This window comes from Ostrinia furnacalis, unplaced genomic scaffold (genome assembly GCF_004193835.3).
Source record: "Ostrinia furnacalis isolate ACB-3 unplaced genomic scaffold, ASM419383v2 OfSCF7708, whole genome shotgun sequence".
In the NCBI taxonomy this organism is placed as follows: Eukaryota; Metazoa; Arthropoda; class Insecta; order Lepidoptera; family Crambidae; genus Ostrinia; species Ostrinia furnacalis.
The window spans coordinates 750,273-776,686 of NW_021137947.1; the positions used below are offsets into that span (position 1 = coordinate 750,273).

The following is a 26,414-nucleotide window of genomic DNA, read 5'->3' on the forward strand; positions in this document are numbered from 1 at the left end:
TATTCTGTCTACGTTCAGTACCTAATCAAAATTATACGCCAATGTGTCTGTATTTTAAAAGGAAAGTAAACATTTTCAAAAGTAGTACACAATTTTATTTAATAACAATTAAAAATTAGAAACATTAAAATATCTTTTTTTATGTGTTTGCAAAGAAATATTTCGGTTTATCAAACAAAATTTTTTAGAAAATCACCTTCAGTGACTGCTGGAATGACTGGCCTTTTTTTCTGCCCCAAACTTGTAGATTACCCTGTGAGTATACACGTCCCCTGGGCTCAGGAACGCACTAGGGAAGTTTGGATGATGGACGGCGTCAGGGTACTTCTGTGTTTCAAGGCAGAACGCCCCATGGCGTCGGTAGCCCGCACCATCTTTGCCTACCAGGGCCGGCGTCGAGGGGTCAGGTAAGGAGTTGGCTGTGTAAAACTGGACACCTGGCTGGTCGCTGAATAGCTCGAGGTAGCGGCCTGAGGACGGGTGGACCACGCGGGCGACGAAATTCACATTCTGTTGGTATTGATAAAAAAATAATTTTCAATAGACATTTTAAATGGTTGACACTATCAATGATCATTCTAGGACATGACTTCATTTGAAATAGATCTTGAGATTCCAACAATGTGCATAGTAATATAGGATGGAATTTTCAGAGATAGCTAGATCTCTATTTTTTTTTTACCAAGTTTAGCAGGTGAATTAAAAAAGAGTTTGAGAATTTAGACTATGATTACGTTTAAGTATTGCTTATTAGGATACCTTACCTTATTACCATACGTGTTAACGCAGAAATTGTCATCGAACAGGTTTTCCTGCTTGTTGATGACACTGCCGATGCGAGTGGGGGTCCGTAAATCGAACGGGGTGCCCCCTACGTTGATGAACTTTCCAGTCGGGATCGATTCTGAGTCCGTCTCTGTGATTCTGAAATAAAAATATTTCATAGCTTCTTATAGAAGTGTGTTTTGTTACGGGAAAGCTACAGATAAACGCACAGGATAAAAGATTTAATAGAGAGGTCTAAGACCATAATATACTAAATACTATCACACAGGGTCTAAAAGTTGTGACGATGGGGGACTGAAGTAGCCCTATTTTGTCCTAAACATTTTCTTATTTTTTAAATTCCCCAAAATCATTTCAAAATAACAAACAAATAGGTAACTACTTAAAAAAACCTCTGTGGACCTCTCAAAACCCAATTTATTGCCAAAATAATTATGATAAAAAGCAACTCACTTGTTAGCGTTTATTGAAGCAACATGTTTGAGCATCTCATCAGCGCCCGTCTGGTGGCCAGCCAGGTTGAAGTAAGAGTGGTTGGTCAGGTTGACCACAGTCTTCTTGGTGGTGGTGCTTTTGAACTCCACGTGTAAGCTGTTGTCTTCCCGGACCTCGTAGATGACGTTGGTGACCAGGTCTCCAGGGTAGCCCTCCTCTCCGTCTTTTGATAAGTAGCTAAAGACCACTTTGTTTCCTTCTACTCGACTCTCCCAGTTTACCTGGAACACAAGATTTCGTATTAAAGAAAAATCTTTAGGTTCTTTGATTGATTGATATTTAATTATGTATTTAGAAAGAAAGAAGAAATATTTCAATTTGGAAAATTCTTTTTTTTTTAGGAAAAGGGGCCGCTTGATACATAAATACAAACAGGGCCCGTAAAGGGAGCCCTGAATACGGCCCTGTTTGCATTCAATAAGCCTAAAATAGTACTGCCTCCTTCCACAGTGAGCCTACCTTATTAAACCCAACGATGCCTCCATGCAGATGGTTCTCTCCGATGTTCTTGGCGAGTTTATACATTATTCCATCGATTGTGAAATTGGCGCCGCCTATGCGGTTGGCGCAGCGCCCCACGGTTGCTCCCATGTAGGGGGTGTTGCGTTCCACATAGCTGGTGATGTCGTTGAAGCCTAGCACCACGTCTGCTAGCACGCCGGTTCTGTCTGGGACCTATAAAATCATCATCATCATCATCATCATCATCATCATCATCAGGTCATTTAGTCTGCTTTGCATCAAAAGCAAATGGAGGACTCAGACTCCCCACCCTGGCCAGAGGGGTCCCTCGTACTAAGCTATATCATGTTTGTGTGGCGGCGGGAATCGAGCCCGCTTTCCTCGGATATCGAATCGTCCAGTCCGACCCCTTCACCGTTCGTCTAATGGTATAATGAACGATAAACTAATAAATACTAATCAAAATTATCGTCAACTTTTATTAACTGCTCAAATTAAACCGAAGAGCCGACGCCAATATGATAAGAAGTCAGATAAACAGAATCCAGTTTGATGATAGTTTACAAGTAAAAAACATAAGCTGTGCGGTAAAAAAATATTTACATTTTGACATTACAGACACATTACGTTCATCATCATCATTTTCAGCCACAGGACGTCCACTGCTGAATATAGGTAGGCCTCCCCAAATGATCTCCACATCGCCCGGTTGGTAGCGGCCGGCATCCAGCGCCTTCCTGCTACCTTTATGATGTTCACCACTTTGTGGTGGACATCCCACGCTGAGTTTTCCGGTAAGTAGCCTCCACTCCAGGACCTTGCTGCCCAATCGGCCGTCAGTTCTGCGTACTATGTTCTGTATACTTTACGCTCGTTTCATCCAAATAATGTCGTCCACAGCTGGACCGCTGGGTTCCCCACGGATTTCCACAACGATCGGCCCGTAGGCTCTTACTTAGTTATATTTTGTAAAATACCACTTACTTTTATCGACTGAATTGTAGCTCCATAAGATATCACCGAAACGGAGAACCCATCAGGGGTAGTCCACGTGAACTTCTTGACTGCCGATCCTTTGTAGGACCCGAAGTCCTCGGCGTTTAGGGTCACCATAGCCGAACTGGTGTATGATACTGCAAGAAATACAATAATGTATGTTACAGTTTGACATTATTATCAGGATGAATTGACGATGATGATGTCTCCACTGCAGGAGCATGTTCCTAATTTTACTAAAGGCAAATGAAGTATTTGACCTACACTTTGAAGGCCCAGGCCATAAAGGCCAGGGTTTGGGGAGGCATAATGTTGATAAATATTTTATCAAGATACCCGATATCGGCAGGATACCGGTGAAACTTATGCCGGTCGTCACAGTCACAGATGTATAAAAAGGCACCAGCACCAATACATACTAAGATACGATACGAGTAATAATATAACTCGGGAAATATACACGCCGAAATTATGTCCTAGAATAGACCTTGAACCTTTGAATCTTTACAATTTGGGGTAAAATGAAAAGAAAATAAATTGGACCTCTCTAAAATGATGATGAAGACTTCAAAAATAATATAGGTACTTACCTACCTAAGTATTAAGTACCTACTAATTAAGGAAATATACCTACTTAGAAAAATATATTCCTACATAGCATCTTCACCATAAATATTATCAACGCTCAATCAATAACAATAGACGAAGTCGTCCACCGGCGATAACTTACTTATCACATTCAATAGTAAAGTAATAACAATTTCAATATGATTTAAAAAGCCATTCGACCTACGAGTACCTATCGGTTAAAAACATAAACAATTGAATATCGCCGACGTCAATGTAAACCAAAACGAAATAGCTAATTTACCAACAAATTATCAACTTACATGAGCACTTGGTATGCGCGTAGGCACCGAACTGAAGTTGGAACCGCTATCACAACACAAACATCAGGCACTCAATTGATAAACTATGAAGTTCGCGATAATGATACGACCGCAGTCGTAAAATCTAGTATCACATTTTGTAAAGTAGTTGTTTGTTCCCAGATTAAGGGTAGGTACACATGAGTGTAGACAGAAATTGAATGGACCAGGGGACAGGGACTTATCCCACCACATCTTCCCACCACTGCAACTTCTGTATAGCCAGGAAGTATAGCTTTGAAAGTTGAGTAAGTGTCCCGGAGGATAGCTAGTCTTGGAATCCGCGACGGATTTACAGTCGAATAATATAGGAGGAGTTCCAAATATTAGGCCAGGGGACAGTGATAATATCACTATAATCACTAATTTTCAGTCCCTCGCATATTGTAGGTTCTGATATTGGTAAATGTTGCAGTCTGATCCAGTGGGGGCAAATAAGACTTTTATCAAGACGTTCTTAGACAAGAACGAAACATAAGGTTTAAAAAACAAAGAAATTTAATAATTTGTATTGCACAAATTAGTAATAGTCCTGCTAATCCTTCGTATTAAGCTAAATATGCTAGTGTTACGAGTGGGTTTGCCACAATAGTCGAGCGGCGGGATTCGAACCCGCGTCTATCGGATCGCGAGTCGGCCAGTTCGACATCTTCACCGTTCGTCTATTGTCGCTTCGCTAGTATTGTAGGATTTAACATTTCCAGGAGAAAGAGCTACTAAATGAAGACTGCACTTACTCTTGAGTGTAATTGTGGGACTAATTTCAGGTATGATCAGCCGATTGCCTTTCTGACGAGAGCCCACAGTTACAAAACACATAATAAATTACAAAGCACAAAAATAGGTTCACAAATTGCCACTATGAGATAGTCGCAAAATACATTATTTAATTTAATGGATTCAGAAGTGCAAGCGATAAAGGTAGATAGGTAATTGAAATTGAGCACTTAAAAAGATTAACTAGTTATGATTTCACTCCACCTCTACCTATTTAATGTTAAGTAGGTATCTACCTATCGACTTAGTACTACTAAGTGGACCGACGATCTGGTAAAGGTCGCGGGAAGAGCCTGAATGCGGGCAGCGCAGGACCGTTCATTGTGGAAAACCTTGGGGGAGGCCTTTGTCCAGCAGTGGACGTCATTTGGCTGAAAAGAAGAAGAAGAAGAAGATCTACCTATCGATAAGTAAGTAATTAAGTTAAACGAAACCTAAAATACAGTGTCATTTTCAAATACTGCCTACCGAAAACAAATAATAAATCCGGCACATAATAATAAATCAATTTGTCCTTCATAAAATAATATCAATTTATTAATTGTTATTGTAAGTACTTACCAAGTAAAACAAGGAAAAAAAATAACACTGTTGGCGCCATTTCGATCAGATTTCAGCACGTCAATTAATTCCAGAAGGAAATACTGCAATTTTTTCAACCTAACCTAAAATATAACAAACAAGGATTATTTTAAGCTTCAAAAAGTTTCACTATGCCAGTATCTCTCCAATACTGTCGCCCTAAGCCCACGGACATCGAATACTTAGTACGGTTCTATTTATAAGGAACTGTTACTCGAATAACCTGTTCCATTCGCAAAATCAACAGGGCATTGAAAAAAAAAACTTAATTTAGACTCTTACATCGTTCAATAACCCGAAATCAAATACAAAACACTTCAAGGTCAAAAAGGAGAAATGAATGTCAATTTCAAGTTTTAGAGAACAAAAAATAAGTTTAAAATAGTTAAAAAAGTTACAAAACACATAATTGGTATAAATTTGAGACAGGTTTTAAGGCTAGTCTTATAAGTTATTGTTAAACAATAGATTTCACTGCAATGTACAATTAATCTATAATGTACTTACAATTTAAAAAAATCTTTAAACATTTCTACAATTCATTTGAAAATTATAACTAAGTAACTTGAAAAAATCGAACTGACTAAGGCGGGAATTGAACTCACGACCTTCCGCTTGCCTTTTTCAAGTTATTTATAATTTGAAATTAATTTGAGATGCAACTCTTAATGCTAAAAAATTAAATAACTATTTCTATATTCACTCTTTACTGACCTCTGTACACGTACGACGAACCCTCCGACCCGAATAGAGTGAAACACTATGAATGCCTCTTTGTTAGGCCTTTTTGCAGTTGGTTACGCTTCACACATATTTGGGACAATTAAAGCTTAACTACTCACTAGTTTATTTTGAGTCCGCGCTAAGTAACACCTTTATATTGCTATTTCACAGCGATTGGCATTATAAATATTAATGACTGAATTGCATTGACGTAGAGGAAAACCACGGGTAAGATAGGTACTTACCACATTTTCACAATAGTCGACAATTCCACAGGATGATCTTAATGATAAGATTTAAGCGTTATTTAGTGTTGTTTCTTACTTACCTTACCAGTCACTGAGCCTTGACTCGACGGACGTTCAATATAAGTATGAGTGAATTGAAGATGAATGGCCTGGATGGCAAAAAACTGAGTTTATGTTCTGCCGAACAATTTTTTCAATTTTTCTCTTACCAAAAACCAACAAATATTTGAAGAAAAATAGACTACTAGACCACTGAGATATTGCTCGCTAAATTGTTGATAAGAATGATAAAGGTACTTACTGATTGCGAGAGTAGAAGATCAGCCGTGAAGGTTTGACGACAAACTAACTCAACGAGACCGATAAAACTATGACATTGACATCATGAACGCCGCACTTGGACACAATTTTTGTTTTAACAGCTTGTTACAACTTTGTCGTTCGTGCACGCGCGCACTTTTTTGACACAATTTTTACAACTTGTCTAGTTACTACCTAGTTACTTTATCATCCTGTATATTTAGACTGCAAGACAATTTGCTGTTTTACAATTGAAAACTAATAGACATAGAGAGTTAATTATACGATCACCTTTTCCAAGAGTGCCTAAGGCATGTTCTACCGGTACCTACTTTTGTAGGAGGTAGGTATTATTATGGTAATAAGTCAGTAGAGAGCCTTACATTATCAGTCTAGAAAATTCTCATGTTGACAGATTGAATTTATTTTGGTTTTAAACTTTATTTCATGGGTCTATTCAATATTTTTATAACAAATGTTCTAAACATCCTTCTGTACTTTAAACTGTGCGTTCCCTGTAGTGTCCACGCTACTCTACTCTGGTTATATCGGTTTTTATAAGGTTTCAAACAACAAATGCATAATGGAACATAATTATAATCTTTATTAATAGTAATAGTAACGACTACGACGCGGCATCAATACTTAGTAACGACTAGGTATGCTACGACGCGGCATCGTATCACGCACGATGCGACATCGCATTTGGTCGTGTAATCTCGAAAAATGAACCGCACTAGACGTGTTTTCCTCGTGCTGATATTTATTATTATTTATTTATTTTTTTAATTAACGAGAGTAATTTAAAGTAGTCGATGTCGTGTCGCTCGCTCGTCGTAGATTCCCACGATACGATCTCGCATCGTGAAATGATGTGTGCCTTTATCGCCTATTTAATTAATTATTTACGTGCTACGTCAAAGTAGGCTACGTTCTTGGTCACTCCGCAAATATCGCGGTGTACGGCCAGCCTGAGGTAACCATCTTCGCCGTAGTCATCACCCCAGGAGTTACGGGCGATGTAGTACGGAACCTCTGCTGTCAGATCGTACCCGACGAGTTGGACCGTGTGGTGAAGGTAGCGCCACTCGCCCCTGAAATTGATCACCATCATCATTTCTGTACCCCTAGTGAAAAGGGATCTAAATAGAAAATTGTGATTTTTGGGAAATCGCATATGACGTTAAAAAAATCCTGCTTCGTGGCTATTGGAGATAGCTTGTTGGTTTTTTAAATTAAAGATACCTAATCTTAGAAGGAAACAATTAGGTAGTGTGCGAGTGGGGCCGTGTGGTGAAGATACCACCGCCACTCACCCCTGGAATTGATCATCATCATCATTTCTGTACCCCCAGTGAAAAGGGATCTAAGTCGAAAATGGTGATTTTTAGGAATTCGCCTTCGTGAAATATTTTTTAAATGAAAGATAATGTTAGAAATAATTAGGCAGTTGCCAGTGTTGAAATGGGCCGTGTGGTGAAGATAGCGCCACTCGCCCCTGGAATTGATCATCATCATCATTTCAGCCACAGGACGTCCACTGCTGAACATAGGGCTCCCAATGATTTCCATATCGCGCGGTTGGTAGCGGCCTGCATCCAGCGACCTCATAAAAGTAGCAGGAGAGCGCTCGATGCAAGCTGCTACCAACCGGAGCGTTTGTCAAATGTCGTCCATTGCTGGACAAAGTCAAGCCAATGTCTGGAAGCCGGAAAAATTCATTTTTCGATTTTCCAGTTTAAGGACGTTGCACATTTATCAAACCGGAAAGGGATCGTAACCGTATGAACTCGAGAAAGGCGGTCAGTATTCTTTGTATGAAACTCCATACTGTAACGCACACTTATCCGCACTGTAATGTAAACGCCTCGCAGTGCGCAGTAGGCGAATACCTACAAATCACGAAAGGCGATAGCGGAGTTGATCCCTTTCCAAGTTGATAAGTCTGCTATGAACTTTATTCTGTAACCTATTATTTGATACGGTTTGATAGGTGCTCGTGAGGTGTTATTTGGGCGGGTGTTCTAAGTGGACTAAGTGGACTACGGCCGCTAGGTGTAACTAAGCAGACTCACGGGCACTCCCTTTGTATGACGCCACCGGTGTAGAACTGCCAATTATACGCGTTGACTGTCACGGCTATCGGTCCGTTGGCCGATATCTCCCTTAGCATCGCTTCTTCATCCATGTCACTGAAACACACAACTTATTAAAATTACGAATATCATTTTTGCGTTATGAAATATCATTGGCCGTACCCGCGACTTTGTACGCGTGAAAATCGTTTTAATATTTTTCTCTGCTACTAAGATCGTCGTTGTCGGTCCACCGTGTGGGTAACATCCCACGCTGCGTTTTCCGGTACGTGGCCTCCTCTCCAGAACCTTGATGCCCCATCGGCCGTCAGTTCTGCGTACAAACAATGTGCCCTGCCCATTGCCACTTCAGCTTGCTAATCCGTCGGGCTATGTCAGCAGGAAGGCGCATACAGGCCGCTACCAAACCGGGCGACATGGAAATCAGTGGTGGAGGCCTATGTTCAGCAGTGGACGTCCTGTGGCTGAGATGATGATGATGATGATAATGAAGATCATCGTAGTGTGGTGGTATATAGCCTAGCTTCGATAAATGGGCTATCCAACAAAAAAAAAATCCAGACCAGTACCATGAGATAGATCACGTAACGTCACATCGACCCTGGTGTGCTCTCGTACGGACGGAGCGCACGCAGGGAGAGTCGTATTCCAGCGAGGTGCGCAGTTAGGGGGTTGAAGATGGGTGAAACTCAGGGGCGTAGCTACTAATGGGCAAGGCGGGGGAGCGCCCCGGGGCCCCCAAGCTCAGGGGGCCCCCGAATCCTAACCAGAAAATCTCATGAACTTTGAAAATTTCTCCCATTTTCAAAATAAATAGAGAGAAATTCGAAAGCTGTATCAGGAGTAAGTAAGCTTAATGTTAATAAACTTGATAAAACCTAACTAGTTTAGATTGCAGTGGGACCCCATTTTTTTATTTGTCCCAGGGCCCTTGGTTACCTGGCTACGCCACTGGCGAAACTTATTAAAAGAAATACATCATCAACATCATCATCATCATCATTTCAGCCATAGGACGTCCACTGCTGAACAATGATTGTTCAATTCAACTGTCCCCCAATGATTTCCACAATGGCCAGTTAGTGAAAAGAAATACAGCAATTTAATAAAATCTTACCAGGCATTAACGAAGTTCGTTAACGTCATCCCAGTCACGTGTTTTTCGTCGGATATCTTGCACTTCTGGTCGACCAACATTAGAGGGTAGTCGTCCTCAGACACAATAGGAAACGGGACGCTGTATAAACCGCAGAGGAATCTTAGAGCGCCATGAAAGTCACCGCCCCCGCATCCATAGTTAAAAACGGAACAGTCAATCAACTCCTGTAGAATAGAAAGATATAAGCATACCCAAATATACAGCACAGCAGGGTACACACTTACAACCCGGTCGAGCTAACTGCGCATCTCGCTGGAATGCGACTCTCTCTTCCATTTACCCGCATGTCACGACCGCCAGGTGCGCAGTTAGCCGAAATGGTTGTATTGTATTTCCAAATGATATTAAAATCCTACATCCAAAGCTGTACCCAACTATGACTATCTGACCCAGGAGGAAAACATACGGTAACGTAATGGTCCAGGATGTTGGGCTACCCGATTAGGTACAAAACAATAGTGTGTGCAAGGAATGTGTGTAATGAATGTGTGCTAAGAAATTGTAGGTATAGCTCTTAGCATCTAAAAACGTCTTTATCACTCATCTTCCTAGCATACCTTTGGTGGAAACCCACACCGTTGCACGGCTTCGCTACACGTCCTCCCTCCACTCATTTTCCTAGCAAATATGATGGAAACGCGGTAAGAACAAAAGCACACGTTGCGGCGGCGGTGCGACATCGGAACGGTGTTGCTACGTTGTCGCGTCGTCTTAGGGTGAAAATTTTTTCATTCATTCATATGAATGAATTTCATCCCCACTCCTCTGTTTTTTTGACTTGACTCGGCTAATTTCCACATAGTGTAAAAGCAGCATTACATAGAATAGCTGCATCAGTGGCGGACACACGAGCGGTGCGGCGCCGCGCCGCGCGATGTGGCGAAATCTTTGCAGTGCGGCGCCGCAACGCATCGTGTTTTTGGCTCTAAAGCCTGGTCCGTGAGCACGTAGAATTTTGTCCAATGACCTCAAGCTACCCATCCTTATCGCTCGCGCGTAATTATATTGCTGTCACGACTGTGCGACGGGCGCCCGCCCCGCAGTGAGTGTGCGAGCGCGACAGCAACATAATTACGCTCGAGCGTTAAGAATGGGTAGCTTGGGGTCATTGGACAAAAATCTACGTGCTCACGGACCAGGCTTTATCTCTTCTTACCTGTGAGCTAAGTCGGTCTAGCGACTTATATTTAATAGCGCCCCTTGACTCCATGACGCCCACCAAGCTCATGGCCCAGCATGAATTGCACAGTTTCTGGTTCAGAATTCTTGTCACAACCCCTCTTTTGCGCCTGTCAAAGGTTTTTTAGTAAACATTAAATTTTAGGATTACATACTACTGAATATACTACTACTACTGAATGCGAACAGCTAGGGACTGGAATTCGTTGCCTGCTCCTGTCTTTCCCGAAGACTATAATCCGGGCGTTTTCAAGGCGAGAGTGAATGGCACTTACAGGGCAGATATGTACCTTGTAACCTACACTTAACATCAGGTGCGATTGTGGTCAAATATCTGCCTTGTTATGCATAAAAAAATGATTGACAAAGCTTAACTCCACTCTACTTCTTCAAAGCCTAAGCGGTCGCATGACACCGTGGTCTCGATTCGCAGGCCTATCTACTTGAAGGCGCCTTCAAGTAACCTCAAAATCAAGACCCACTAGAATACTATTGTTACCGCGGTCTCGTGTTTGATGGGTTTCTCTTTCAGCAGTTTAGGGTTTATTAAGCTAAAACTTGCACTGCGCTGCACATACTATTTTTCGACACAGACACGCGTGCATGTGCAAGCGCAAATTCTAGCGTAGGCCCTTAAAGGACCCACTTATGAACTCGGAAAGGGATCAACATCGTCTCGCCTTTAGCGAGCTGTCAACCGCGAGGCGAGGCGTTTACGGTGCAGATAAGTGCGCATTGCAGTAGGTAAGTATGGAGTTTCATACGAAGAATACTGACCGCCTCAAGTTGATACGGTTACGATCCGTTTCCGGGTTGATAAGTGTGCTACGTCCTTTAATCGTAAAAAAGTAACAGACATGCAGTTAATATCGCATTTAGGCACGTTTGTTGATTAACCTTACCAATCAACCTTTGGTTTAGGATATTCTTTGTGCTTTGTCCCATTTCTTCTACGGAATCCAGAATACCAGGTATTAAACTTAGGGGGACATGTGGCAAACTTCAACGGCTGGCATTCATATAGATGTACAGTCGGACTCAACATCTTTCGGCCAAAATCTTGCCGGGACATGTCCGAGAACTTGTTCAGGCCGAAAACTTTGCTTCCGTGAGCTGCGTTAAGCCGGGATATTTCTTTAAGTGAATTCTGTGAAGGAAAACCCACTTATAGGTACAGTCCGTACAGTCAGCGTCAAATAGTTCGTGTCACCCAGTAGCCAGAAAGTTGACAACACAACCTAAAACGTGTTGCGTACTTTTTAGCTAAGTACTTGGGTGTACCGAACTATTTGACGCTGACTATACTAATTTAAAAATGTGCTGTTTCATATGCATAATAAACTTTAAATAGGTACATAAATAAAACTTACCTTGAAATTCTGGAATCGTGTTTTATACTCTTCTCCCCAATAGTTCTTGTTATATTGTTTTAAATAATCGTCATACTGTTGACGTAATAGATTTTCCGATTCCTCTCCGCCAAATTGGCGGGTAAAAAACGTATCCACAGTTTTCCATGTTAAAAAACCACCGCTCATTATAAGTAGGCATATTGAAAACAAAAACATACAGGTAGACATTTTAAATGAAAACTTAATAATTTTAAATCGACACTAACAAGTATGGTTATACGTGCTGCACGTGTCCAGCTTAACTAAAATATATCCAGTATTTTTCCTGTAGAACACTTTATCGCGGTTATAAAACACATTGGGTTAAGGATAGTTAAAATGTGTTGATTAAATATATCAGTAGGAAAGTTAATTAATTTATATCATGGTTCCACTTAAAATTGACTATTGGAGGCAAATATTAACGCTTGGGTTGATATCAATTGCTGTCTCAGCGCGCCCGAATATAAATAAATAAAACAAAATAAATTCTACACATATAACTTAAAAAAACATTAAATTACGAAAGTTTTTTGTAGTATAAATACGCTAGGTACGGGTACGCAAGCAATTTGTTTGGATTAATGCGTCAGAAACGGTAAATATGTTAAATTCAGTTTGAAATTAGATTACTTAAAGAGTAATTAATTTTAAAGACTAACAAATAATAATAAAATTGAAACCAGCGAAACAAAAAAGTTTTCAGTTTATTTTAGAAACATACAAAACTAATATTATTTAACAATAACAACATGATCCATATTCCTGGACTTTTCTTAATTATTATCTCTTCATTTTTTTATATTTTAATTTTGATTTAGGTGCATTACCTATCAAACCTCATTAAGGACGTAGCACACTTATCAACCCGGAAAGGGATCGTAACTGTATCAACTCGAGGCGATCAGTAATGCAGCGCACCTTAACGTAAACGCTTCGCCTCGCGGTTGACAGCGCGCGAATGGCAATGGTGTTGATCCCTTTCCGAGTTGATAAGTCTGCTATGACCTTTACTTTGATTATTTTGAAAGCACATTTGTGGCAAAGTTCTTTTCTTAAATTACACGATTTACAATCGATGGTTTACTCATGTACACACAAAATGTTGAAAAAATTAAATAAAAATAACTAAGGTCCTCAATATACTCAGGTAACTTATTTGTTACAATTATTATGGGTTTTTTTCAACCCGATGGTTTATTTAAATATGACAAAATGAAATAAGGCACAGTATTATGAATATACGAGTATTTAGTAAGTTAAGGCAAGATTTAGATAAATGCATTAAAAAACCTAAGTCAATCTAATACGTATAAAAAATTGACAGATACCTTTTATATGTATTAAATAGTAATTCTTCAGTTAAAAGTTACTTATCTGACGATTGCAAAATGGCCTTTAGCCCATCAAGTACCAGCAAATCGAGACACAATTATTATTAGAAATCAATAGGCTAGTTTCCTAAAAAATTTTTTTTAGTCCGTCATGTTTAATATCAAAAAATATTGGACACATATTTTTATTTGTCAATCTAACAAATAATTACATAGTTATGGTGCGTTGAAGTTGCGCACGACGTCACAACGTGCGGCATTTTTAAGCAAGCGTTGACGTCACGGGCCTCTTCTTATGAACTTTGGGGCGCTTTATCTCTTTAAATTTTCATTAGTTTGAAAAAGTGAAAAATACGTGTAGAGTATTTTTTGATAAGTTAACTGACGGACTAATTAAAACTCTTGCTTTTTGACCCAGGAAACATCCCTATTGTTACGCGGTCTCATGCGACCATTTAGCCTAGGCGCAGACCGCAAACCACCGATTATTTGTCGGCCGATAGTCTGTTGGGTCGAGCTGTTAATCAATATGGAGTTATGGACTATGGATATGTATTATAGTGCGCACATTACATCGGCCGATTCTTCATACAACTATCGGCCGACTAAAAGTCTGTACGGAGAGTCCTAGGGTTCGAGTTATTCGAATTCGTCATAACCATTAGTTGCCAAAGTTTAAATTTTAACAAGTCTAGCAACTAGTAGCGGAGGGTCAACAAAACTAAACTATACCTTACTACCTAAACATTTTAAGATTCAATTTTGCTTAGCAAATAAACGGATGGCAGAAGTTATTAGCCACTTGTTGATCAACAAGTTTTTTGAGAACTTTTAAAAATATATTACAATTTACTAAATTCAAAAAAAATTAAAAAGAAATATGGAAGTTGTCTCTTATTTTAAAGTTGTTACTTATTTTTTCAACTACCCAATTATTGTTACAAATAAACTATAAATGCATTTAACTGTACTTTCCGGTTATGCTGTTAGCTAATTACTTACATCAATGAGCATTCTTAACAATAAGGCACATTTTAAAACTATTCTAGATACTTTTATACAAGAACAAAACATTATAAAATAAACAATATTGTTGCACTATCCAAAATGTGTAAATCAATTTGTTTAAACTAGGGGCAAGAACAAAGTGATATTATTTTTATAAATATGGATGCATTTTTAAGTATTTTAATAATTAGTCTATTGCTACAAATGAGTAAAAGTGCTATAAAACGTCTATTCAAAAACCCTACACTTGAAAATATACCCTGTTTATGATACATGACACTCATAATATATTGACGGTTTCCTTATTGCGTTCACCAGTACCAGTTGGCGCCACTGGCGAGTTAGTAGTCACTTGGTTGTGGCAAAGATAGTGGCGCCAATTGGTGAGCACTGAAACGGTAAAACTATCGCATTTGCACCCACCAGTAGACCTAGGGTGCGCGCCACGATAAACTTTTATCAGGGCATTTTATCGATTTTACGTGATAAGCACATACATTTTGACAACTAAAATCATCTTTAAGAATTTATCACGGCGCGTATCCTAGCCCGGCAGTTGACCATAGATGCGCGCCACGATAAACTTTTATCGATTTTATGTGATAAGCACATACATTTTGTCCGCATCCTAGCCCGGTAGGTTAGCGGCTTGGCGCCATTGTCGACTAAGGTCCAGTGGCCTCAACTCGTGAATTCAACCCTCATACATACATTCTGCACTAAGGCACTTATTAATTGTACTTATTGTTAACAACTTTATGACGCTAATAAAACTTATTGCTTTTACAAAAACATTTAAATTCGAGATGAGAGATATTATGTTGTTTTCCAATATGCTATTATAGCCAATAACAACATTATTATAAAGAGTCAGCTACATCGTGAAGTTATAAACTACACACACAAAAAACGTGGAATAAATAAGGCTATTATACCATAAAGTTATTTTTCTTCGGAATAAAGCAACAACCACGAGACAACATATTATTATGACGCCACTACTTCGGGAATTAAAATAAAAGCTACTAAAGCGCTAAAATCCGGACTTTACAGCAAATCAAAAAATATATTCCGTTTTTAGGACAATAATCGAGTATTTTTTTATGGAATTGAGTCTTGGAATAATTTGTGAATGGTAACTACTAATGATTGATTCAAATTGGGTATTTGACACCATTCCGCAATATTTCTAAAGCACATCTTTTTATAAAAATACATTTCATTATGGTCTTAAAAACTCAATTACTTTCTGGTTGCATTGTAATTGTTTAAAGTAGTTTAATTGATTTGACAAATTTCAAAATAGTGACGTCACTTGCTTGTATTGTCATACAAAATCTACGAGTCTCGATTTGACAGTTTAAAAAGTACGTCAATTGATTGGCGGTGTTACCCTATATCGACTTTTTTTTTGACTAGCAACACTCAAACAACGTTGACTGTGGCAACCTCATTTGCGAGCCCGCAGATATTGCTGCCGATGGCCAAGTGTAGGTACCCGCCTAATCCAAAGTCTGAGCCCCAAGAGTTCTTGGCGATGTAGTAAGGGATATCCGCTGATAAGTCGTAGCCGACCAGTTGTACTGCATGGTTCAGGTCTGCTGGGTCACCGCTAGAAAGAACAGAAAAGAATATTGTATTACAATAGGGATGTTGCCTGGGTCAAAAAGCAAGAGTTTTAATTAGTCCGTCAGTTAACTTATCAAAAAATACTCTACACGTATTTTTCACTTTTTCAAACTGATGAAAATTTAAAGAGATAAAGCGCGCCAAAGTTCATAAGAAGAGGCCTGTGACGTCAATGCTTGCATAAAAGTGCCGCACGTTGTGACGTCGTGCGGAACTTCAACGCACCATAACTATGTAATTATTTGTTAGATTGACAAATAAAAATACATGACTGTGTCCAATATTTTTTGATAGGTATTAAACATGACGGACTAAAAAAAATTTTTTAGGAAACTAGCCTATTCGGTCGAGTTAACTGCGCACCTGGCAGTAGTCACGTCACATCGACGCCCTGTAGCCTTATTCACGTAACAAAATTTCAACGACAACAAAACACCGAGTTGCGATCCTATCGAGTAATCGTTCTATCAAAAATGACCCTTGTGAACACGGATTTGGAACTGTTTTTCAATGGGACGACTTCCGAACGTCAGCGAGATCTTGACTGTCAAAATATGTGAATTAGGCCACTGGTACAGTCACCGTCAAATAGTTCGTGACACCCAAAGTGGCCAAAAAGTTGATAACACAACCTTATTCCACAGAATAATAATAAGTCGGGCTGCAGCTTGCGCGCGATGGTATACTGCTCAACTACATGCTGCCCGTGCTGATGAGAACTGAACGCGACGCTGCGGATTGTCATTCATTGTAACAGAGACGTGTTGCGAACTTTTTAGCTACTTTGGGTGTCACGAAATATTTGACGCTGACTGTATTGTTTTATTTTCCCTATCTCGTATAAGGGCGCGTTCACACTCTTCACACGCGGACGATTCGTGTTTTTTGACATCGCCTTTTTCCCCGACTGGTTTTTTCGGCGAAAATGCTTTTTAAACATCTGTGCTGTGTGAGCACGAATATCTATAGTTCAAACGACTGAAGTCTGAACTCAATCACGAAACGAATTTGAACATTAATTCGCCTTTTTTGATGAATCATGTGAATGCGACCTAATACGTTTTCTCGTCGCGTTAAGGCAAGTCACGCAGTATTATTTGGGTTGTTTATGGAATTTTTAGAATTCTATGTCCAGATATGAAGATGATTGAACTTGGCTTGACACACTGCCGCGTGTCTAGATACAATACCTGCAGTGGTACTGTATGACGCCGTCCAGGTAGTTTTGCCAGGACAATGCGTTCACAGCTACCGCCACCGGCCCGTGGGTCGCCAGCGCCTCTAAGATCTTCTGCTCGGCTCCCACGAAACTGTGGACAAGACAACGTTCGTTTCAGTCAAATGAGGTCCACTGCTGGACAAGACAAGACATACCATCACTTATTAGAAGTTTCCCATTTAAGATGCTAAACTTAATTTTAAGACTTGAAAAATGGACTGCCTTATGTGAGAATCCACAACTTTCTGGCTTCCAAGCGTATTATACTGTGCCTAAATCACTGAGCACTTAGGTTTCTTTTTGTGACAAAAATAAAACTTGAAAGAGGTGAAAATGTATGCTATGAAAAAAATCACTTCTCATGTTGGCGATATGAGAACTCATGATTGTGCCTTATGCTTTTTTACATTTAAATTGTGTTTTAATAGAGGGACTTACGCGTGACAAACAATTTTTATCACATCACATAACCACTATAATAATACCAAACTTACTCGTCACAAGTGAACGTAGACACCCTCACTCCAGTAGCGTTCTTCTTGGCCTTGCAGACTCCATTCATAAGAGGGCACTCCGAGTCCCTCACGACCGGCGTCTTGGTCAGAGTGTTTCAGCTCGGAATGACAACTTCTCAAAATGACAACCGGGGCGCAAAATGTTCACTTCTCGAAATGACAACTTCTTAAAATGTCAACTTCGCTAAAAGACAACTTCTCATAATGTCTATTTCTCACAATGACAAATTCGCATTTGGTCTAGTTCGCATAATGTCAACTACTTGTTGATATTTTATTTTCATTATTTCTAGAGTTCTAGTTCTTCTAGAGTTGTCATTATGTGAAGTTGACCAAATGCGAATTTGTCATTGTGAGAAATAGACATTACGTGAAGTTGTATTTTAGCGAAGTTGACATTTTAAGAAGTTGTCATTTCGAGAAGTGGACATTTCGCGCCCCGGTTGTCATTTTGAGAAGTTGTCATTCCGAGCTGATACGGGTCAGAGTCAGCCAGTCCAACAGAAATTACCTCTAGTCTAGCGCATAACTGGGCAAGTCAGAGGGTGTCTTTGTGACGGCAAACGTCAGCGAAACTTCAAACGTGCTTTAGACTGCTCTGTCACGTAATAATATCACCCCTCCCGCGCCTAAAGTACGGTCAACGAGAAGCGATACCAAATGTAAACAAACCCAATGTCATGGGTGAACCAGTCTGACTTTGACATCGTTTGGCGGGAGAACGAGACATTACGACAAATACACAAGATGGGAAGAGACAGAATAAATTGTCAACTCAACAGTCGTATCGACCTTTTGTATCGCTGCCGTGCTTTAGCTAGCGCATAACTGAGTCAGAAAGAACTTACTCATCACAAGTGAAGGTAGACACCCGCACTCCAGTAGCATTCTTCTTCGCCTTGCAGACTCCATTCATGAGCATGAGAGGGTACTCCGAGTCCCTCACGACCGGCGTCTTGGTCAGAGTGTTTCAGCTCGGAATGACAACTTCTCAAAATGACAACCGGGGCGCAAAATGTTCACTTCTCGAAATGACAACTTCTTAAAATGTCAACTTCGCTAAAAGACAACTTCTCATAATGTCTATTTCTCACAATGACAAATTCGCATTTGGTCTACTTCGCATAATGTCAACTACTTGTTGATATTTTATTTTCATTATTTCTAGAGTTCTAGTTCTTCTAGAGTTGTCATTATGTGAAGTCACACAAACCGCGCTCGGTGCGTTTCTATGAAGATAACCTACTTATTTGTATTTACTCTGGCGAAACTTCAGATGTGCTTCAGACTTGTATGCTCTGTCACGTGCCGCTCTTATACCTTAGGCACTGACACAGTTTTACGCTAACCTGTAATGTATACTCTTAAAAGAACTTACTCGTCACAAGTGAACGTAGACACCCGCACTCCAGTAGCGTTCTTCTTGGCCTTGCAGACTCCATTCATGAGCATGAGAGGGTACTCTGAGTCCCTCACGACCGGCGTCTTGGTCAGAGTCAGCCAGTCCAACAGGAGGCAGATGTCGCCTCCCGCGCAACCTGCGTTGCCTAGCGAGGCACAGTCGATCACTTCCTGGAAACCCGAGGAAGTTTTATCAGGGTTTTATCTATACCAGAGTAAATACAAATGAGTAGGTAATCTTCATAGAAACGCACCGAGCGCGGTTTGTATGTGAGCACGCCAATATACATATGCGGCGCGCACGCACACATTGATAAAATTCGGCGCAACCACGACTGGCTCCCCGCTAATCCCCGCTAAATTTTGTCAGTGTGTGCGTGTGCGCCGCATACGTATTGGCGCGCTCACATACAAACCGCGCTCGGTGCAGACACGCACAAAGATAAACTACTCATTTGTATTTACTCTGTCTATACTGCCTATACTCTCCTTCCTCATCATAATCTCAGGAACTACTGGTCCGATTTGAAAATTTGTTGGATAGCCCATTTATCGAAGAAGGCTTTAGGCTACATAACATCACCCTGTAGCCAATAGGGGCGGTAAGGAAAAATGTTGCAAAAACGTGAAATATTATTCTATTTTCACGCGTACGAAGACGCGGGCACAGCTAGTTTCTTTAAAGTTTAAAGTATCGGTCTGTCAATGAGCCAATGGAATTTTAGGAAATCAAGCGCAGTTTCAAGGACTAATAATAAAAAAATATTAAATAAAAAAGAAACCTACATAACAGACCAGTGTTTCTAAACTTAGTGTTCGTACACAGACCACTTACTGTTTAAGAATCACAACGCTTTCCGTAGAAGTAGATATGACGAAGCTTTACGCAAAAACATAATTTACAATAAAATGTATCACTGCTATAAATTACGATACTGTACAGAACGTCGTATTGTTACGATACATTGTTAAACCTACTGTTAATTGTTTTTAAATTGATTCTGATTATGAGATCCAATTAAAAATCTGTGGCTTTCAATGATAGACTTTGTTTAAAAAAGGTAACACCTAGCTAAGTTCATTGTCCTTTATGTTAATTACTAGCTGACCCGGCGAACTTTGTTCCGCCTTAATGGTAATAAATAAGCAGACTTTTTTTTAAAATTTCGAACGGGATTTAAAGTATCCTATGTCCTTCTCCTGGCTCTAAACTACCTCCCTGACAATTTTCAGCAAAATCGGTTCAGCCGTTCTTGAGTTATAAGTGGACTAACTAACACGACTTTCTTTTATATACAGTGTGAGTCACGTTAAAGTGTACATATGAAAATAGATGAAACTAGACCTATTTTTATCGACAAAAAAAGGTTAAAAAAATTTTGAGATTTTTTTTAAATTTTTTATAGAATTTTTTTTCTTCGAATTACTTATTGTAAAGAAAACGTAATAACTTTTAAACTAAGCAGTATATCCTGATAAAATAAAAACAGTAATAATGCTAAATAACAGGCAATACTAAAAAAATACATGAAATACACAAAAAAGGCCAACAAATAATAAAAAATGATACTTTTTGAAAAAAATCTGCTTTTAAATTCATGTTTTTTTGGTTATTTGATCAATTTCTCCAAAATATGCCCCTATAACCGGTGGTTTTTATTACGTTGTATTATTTTCTATCGTATTACCTTCGTAAAACCAAAAATCGCATGTCTCTATCCCTATCACAAAGTTTGCAATGATCGTTTGAACTAAGCCTCTCCGGGCGCGCCATTCATTAACAACGAAACTGAAAATGGCTCTAGATTTGTAATTTTGATAAAGACAAGTTAGATTTCAAATAAAAACAAAAAATTTTGAAGTAAAATAAGAATTTTTTTTAAAATTAAAATTGTCTCTACCTGTAGCGGAGAATAATGTTGTGGCAGGCCTTTGTTCAAACGATCATTGCAAACGTTGTGATAGGGATAGAGACATGCGATTTTTGGTTTTATGAAGGTAATACGATAGAAAATAATACAACGTAATAAAAACCACCGGTTATAGGGGCATTTTTTGGAGAAATTTATCAAATAACCAAAAAAACACGAATTTTAAAGCAGATTTTTTTCAAAAAGTATCATTTTTTATTATTTGTTGGCCTTTTTTGTGTATTTTATGTATTTTTTTAGTATTGCCTGTTATTTAGCATTATTACTGTTTTTATTTTATCAGGATATACTGCTTAGTTTAAAAGTTATTACGTATTCTTTACAATAAGTAATTCGAAGAAAAAAAATTCTATAAAAAATTAAAAAAAAATCTCAAAAATTTTTTGACCTCTTTTTTGTCGATAAAAATAGGTCTAGTTTCATCTATTTTCATATGTACACTTTAACGTGACTCACACTGTATATAAATTATACGTAGGTATACCTTTATGCATAACGCAAAGATCCGATTTTAGCAAAGAACTATTAGTAAATTACAGTATAGGGTACATTTTCCAATATCTACCTGGACGCTCAAAGGCTGCAGCTTCCCAGTGGTGATGGCAGCCATGGATTCCATGGTACCTATGGTACTGAAAGCCCAACACGCGCCGCAGAGTCCCTGGTTCCTTATCGGACCGATCACGCCTTTTGTTCGCCTGAAAATATTCAATTGATTTGTCACACTAGCAATTTGTCCAGCGATTTCTCAACGAGACGACATCATAGAAAAGGGAAATCTGGGGGCACGGCAGTGCCCCCACCAAGTCGAGCAAAAAAGCGGCACGGCCGTACCATCCTTTTCTCGAAGCAATTCAGGCCATTTTCGACCGCCTGTAACTTCGTTGTGGATAAAACTAGAAGGCAGAATTTTCATTAGCTATGCAGGCATTGTAAAGACACGGTATATTTAAAATTTCATTCAATTTGAACCAGTAGTTTAAGAATTATAACGGGTCAAAGTTACTTAATTTTGTCACTCACTGACTGACTCACTGACTCACTGACTCACCGATCATCAAAACTCTAAGGCACTTCTAGCAGACCTAGAAGCTTCAAATTTGGAATATAAGTAGTGTTTGGTGTATGAATCAAGGAAAGACTAAAATATTTGGGGGCACGGTAGTGCAACCGCCAAGTCGAGTAAAATTTTTCAATTTCGGTCCAGTTTTCTAGATACATAACTGCTGTCTACAAAATACAAAAAGAAATGATTTTATTTTCAAAATCGATATTTTATTGTCTATGATGGCCGCAGGAACATCACTATACATGGACTCCCAGCAATAAAGTACGGTAATGCCTCGTACAGATTTTATCGGCAAAAATTATGGAACTTGATAGGTTTTAGACCATGCCACGCACCAAAACGTCCGGAAGTTGTAATAGTATTATAGAATAAACGTTAAAAGACTTATTTATTTAATTTTTCAATGCTTAAGTGTCCATTAGAATGAAAGGGTGCTTAATGTATTAAAAAAAATAGAAAATAATTATGATGGGTTAATGTTTTTGGGCGGTTTTTTAGGCGGTTTCTGACAATGTCCTTTCTCTTTCTTTTACAAGACAGTAAAGAACCAGAAGGACATAGGCCGATGGAGCTACTCCACGTGCGTCGGTCTCCGTACGTTATCTAGGAAACCCAGATGAGCAGTGGCGGATTTACAGTTTTGCCGCCCGTAGGCTAGGGTGGGGTTAGATCTTTATTTAACTTTTATCTTCTGAAATCGAGTAAGCGTCATCTGAAATCTGCCGCCCGTAGGCCGCGGCCTATACGGCCTATTGACAGATCCAGGACTTCTGATGAGAAGACAGTACTGTCACCTAGCTAGAAGATGTGGCTATCTATGTAGTGAACATTAAAGTTTCGTCACTCATCATAGCTTAGCGATTACGAAATTGAATCTATCATAAATTTTACATTTTCAAGAGACCCTCAATCATTATTATTTTTATTATGACTTAAATTACTTAAATTTAGCTAAGTATACAGGGTGTTAGGTAAATGGGTATATGAGCCGACACTAGCCCATGTTAACATGGGCATATAAATGGTATGGTGAAGTCAGAAAATTGATATCTTCAGTTTAATTATTTTAATTTTCATACAAATCGGATTTTATAAAATTAACTTTTGTATGAAAATTAAAATGATGATATCAAATTTCTGACTTCACCATACCATTTATATGCCCATGTTAACATGGGCATAATAACATACCCATTTACCTAACACCCTGTATATTGCGTAAGTGAATGTAGGCGAAATAAAGATCGCAAGCTAATTTACATTAGAGATCTATAAACATAGTGTATTAGGTATTCATGAGTTAACTAGATGCAATAAATAGTTTTTTTTAACTATAAATAAAATCATTTAATTTACGACTGGAACCTGTTAGAACATTAGCTGGACATTTTCATTTACATAAATAGGTCACCCTGAGGTATATGACCGTTTATTAACAAACTTAAGAACTTTTAAACCATCCAAGTAATTCCTACTTTCTTTCTATGTATTTTTTATAAACCTTTCCGTTTGCGGCTTCGCCCGCGTGTAATTTTGTCTGTCACAGAAAAACTTTATCGCGCGCGTCCCTGTTTCAAAAACCGGGATAAAACTATCCTATGTCCTTTCCCGGGACTCAAACTATCTATATGTCAAATTTCATCAGAATCGGTTCAGTGGTTTAGGCGTGAAAGCAAGACAGACAGATAGACATAGTAACTTTCGCATTTATAATATTAGTATAGATTAATATGTTAATCAAAGCATATACCTACATATAATAATATGCTGAAATGCAATGTGAGAGTAAAAATGTGACTAAAAGATATTGATAGCATACAAATATGTTAAAAATTACCAACATCATACAAGATGACTCCAAGAAACAACTCTATAAACTTCCCAAAACTTGTTTGAGAACCAGTTATTGGTTTAATCACCTTGATTTGATAATGAATACACACTGACAAAATTTTAAGTGCCTTCTGTCTGTCTATTAATAGATTAAGTTTTTACAAAATTCTTGCTCTTATTTTAATCGACTTATTTGTCTCTGTCATTTTTTCTGTAGGTAAAGAAATTTCATTCTAATTTGACAATTTTAAAGTTAAATCGATTATAGGAGAAATAAAAAACAGTAAATAATAATGCAATTATTTTTAAACTTAAAAAAATTGTGCCCCATTGAAATGAAACCAACAACTTTCAGTTTTTCCTCAATAGAACTTTATAACTTAGGTATAAAGTTCAAAATTAATTGAAGAATCTTTTCTTTAGTGAAACTTGTCTTGCAGACGACTGTATTGTGTCTTTCATTAAAAATTACATGATATTATGCAATGGTTAATAGAACAGTTTAATGGCAGAACTCATCAAATAAATGAATAACAATAAAATTATACTATTAATCAATGAACTGTTATTAATTCAAATACTTTGTTGAGCAAATAATGGATGATATTCTTATTCCTTAATTTCTTTCTGTATTTTTAAAGCCTGGTAAAGGTATGTAATGTTAAATAAGGCAAGAATAGGTAGGTACTTTATGTATCAACTTAATGAAATTTAATATAGTCTGGTTTAAGATTACATTTGAATATCGTATTCAAAGTAATGTAATATGTTATCTTGCAAGCAAATAATAACACAAATATTGGAAAGGAATTTATCTTGTCCCGTCCAAGGGCATGAATCATTTGACTTATTTTTATTACAGTGCATTGAAATGTGTGATTGCACACAGACATTTTTATCGTAAATTCAGATCTTTTACAACATAATAGAGTAAAAAAAACCTATACATTAAAGAGTTTACAGAGGTACACTGTGGTCCATAAAATTTTCGACACTGAATATATTAGGGACACTTTTTAAAGTACATAATTAGCTTATTAAAGGCAAATATAGAAAAATATTTCAACCAACACTACTTTACGTATGCACCTGATGGTCTAATAATAATTTTCAATGACTTATTTACTAACCTAGGATGTAGGTAAATAGTTTACTGCAGACATAAATTAACTGAAGAGAAAAGAATCAATTATGATCTATTCCATTATAGTTGTAAATAACTAAAACTCATGCTCATATTCTTATGTAAAGTTTTTAAGATTTTTTTATATTTCTCACTAGTAGAAGACAAACTTATATGGCAAATACATACTTTTTATCATTAAGAAAATTATAATCACTTACCAATCAACCTGCATGGGAAATATAGCTCTCCTTTTCCTAATAATAACATCTATGTTGTCATAATCATGCCTATTGTCTGTTCTGTACTTGTCCCTTTTATTGCTGGTGCCCCAGCCCTTGCCATACATAGCTGGCGCCTTCGTCAGTTTTTCATCTGACAAATGCAGGTCTTTGTACTCCGCAGCAGACATATCTGATAGTTTAGTTGGTCCATAACGCGCTCGAAGGTGATCCGGCCCTCTCGTCTCAGAGTTCAAACGATCAATCTCACTCATTGAAACCTAACAATAAAAAAACGCTTATTCAATAAAATAAATTAGATAAACTGCCGTAATAAAGTAATAAACACACTTCTGATACTCACCATGAAATGCTCGAATCTCAACGCGTACTCGTCCGGATTGTTTTTATAACTTTTGTTGAACTTCTGAATGTAATCATCGAACATTGGCTTCATTTGCTCTTTAGTCCGCTTCGCGTTGTAATTAAGAGGGATCGCGAGAAATAGCAAAGAAAACAAAGCTATCCCAAGCACTAAGTTCCACCATTTCGACATTCTAACGCAATTGAACCACCAAAATTATTATAAAACACGCGTCCGATAAACTAGTTTTGACTTCTAACACTAAATTAAATTAAACTTAGCGGCTCTTCTAACAAGAAATATTTCGTCATCAAACTCAACAAAAGTAAACCAGCAGCAGCAAAACAACTTTTTTGACGTTGACATATTGACAGTTTCAAGCAGCACAGCTGACTTTGACATCTGTCATACTGACGTTTTGACTTTTAAAGACTTTGCTTGAAGCACCAAGGAAATAATAATTATTGTTAGATTTGAATAAAAACTTATCGACATGAAGTACCTAATCATAAAAAAAAAAGTATGATAACCTTGAATGAAATAACCAAATATAAAGAAAACATGTAGTTATAAAGAAGTAACTTGGTGCCTTTGGTGGTTTTCAGTCCTCAATTTTAATTACTCCTCATAAAGCTGACAGTCTG

General features: G+C 38.2%; 2 protein-coding genes across 5 annotated transcripts; both read right to left on the reverse strand.

Annotated features, from left to right (window-relative positions):
* Positions 1-99: 99 nt before the first annotated feature.
* Positions 100-6,181, reverse strand: LOC114365963 (aldose 1-epimerase). 4 transcript variants are annotated; one of them, XM_028322713.1, is made up of 7 exons: positions 6,079-6,181; positions 5,007-5,110; positions 2,728-2,876; positions 1,741-1,956; positions 1,240-1,502; positions 765-924; positions 100-510 (listed from the first exon to the last, which is right to left on the reverse strand). In XM_028322713.1, exons 2-7 carry the CDS (start codon positions 5,044-5,046, stop codon positions 199-201), a joined length of 1,140 nt encoding a protein of 379 aa, XP_028178514.1. In that variant the 5' UTR covers positions 5,047-5,110; positions 6,079-6,181; the 3' UTR covers positions 100-198. The 4 variants fall into 4 exon arrangements, with proteins under 4 accessions (XP_028178514.1, XP_028178513.1, XP_028178512.1 ...); XM_028322712.1 differs by lacking the exon at positions 6,079-6,181 and adding an exon at positions 5,742-5,984; XM_028322711.1 differs by lacking the exon at positions 6,079-6,181 and having other exon boundaries at positions 5,007-5,213.
* A 749-nt stretch (positions 6,182-6,930) lies between these two features.
* LOC114365973 (uncharacterized) lies at positions 6,931-26,122 on the reverse strand. Its single transcript, XM_028322732.1, has 11 exons — positions 25,771-26,122; positions 25,407-25,687; positions 21,726-21,858; positions 19,207-19,400; positions 17,285-17,404; positions 15,897-16,077; positions 11,635-11,879; positions 10,710-10,842; positions 9,512-9,717; positions 8,374-8,490; positions 6,931-7,392 (listed from the first exon to the last, which is right to left on the reverse strand). Exons 1-11 carry the CDS (start codon positions 25,960-25,962, stop codon positions 7,200-7,202), a joined length of 1,995 nt encoding a protein of 664 aa, XP_028178533.1. The 5' UTR covers positions 25,963-26,122; the 3' UTR covers positions 6,931-7,199.
* Positions 26,123-26,414: the final 292 nt, after the last annotated feature.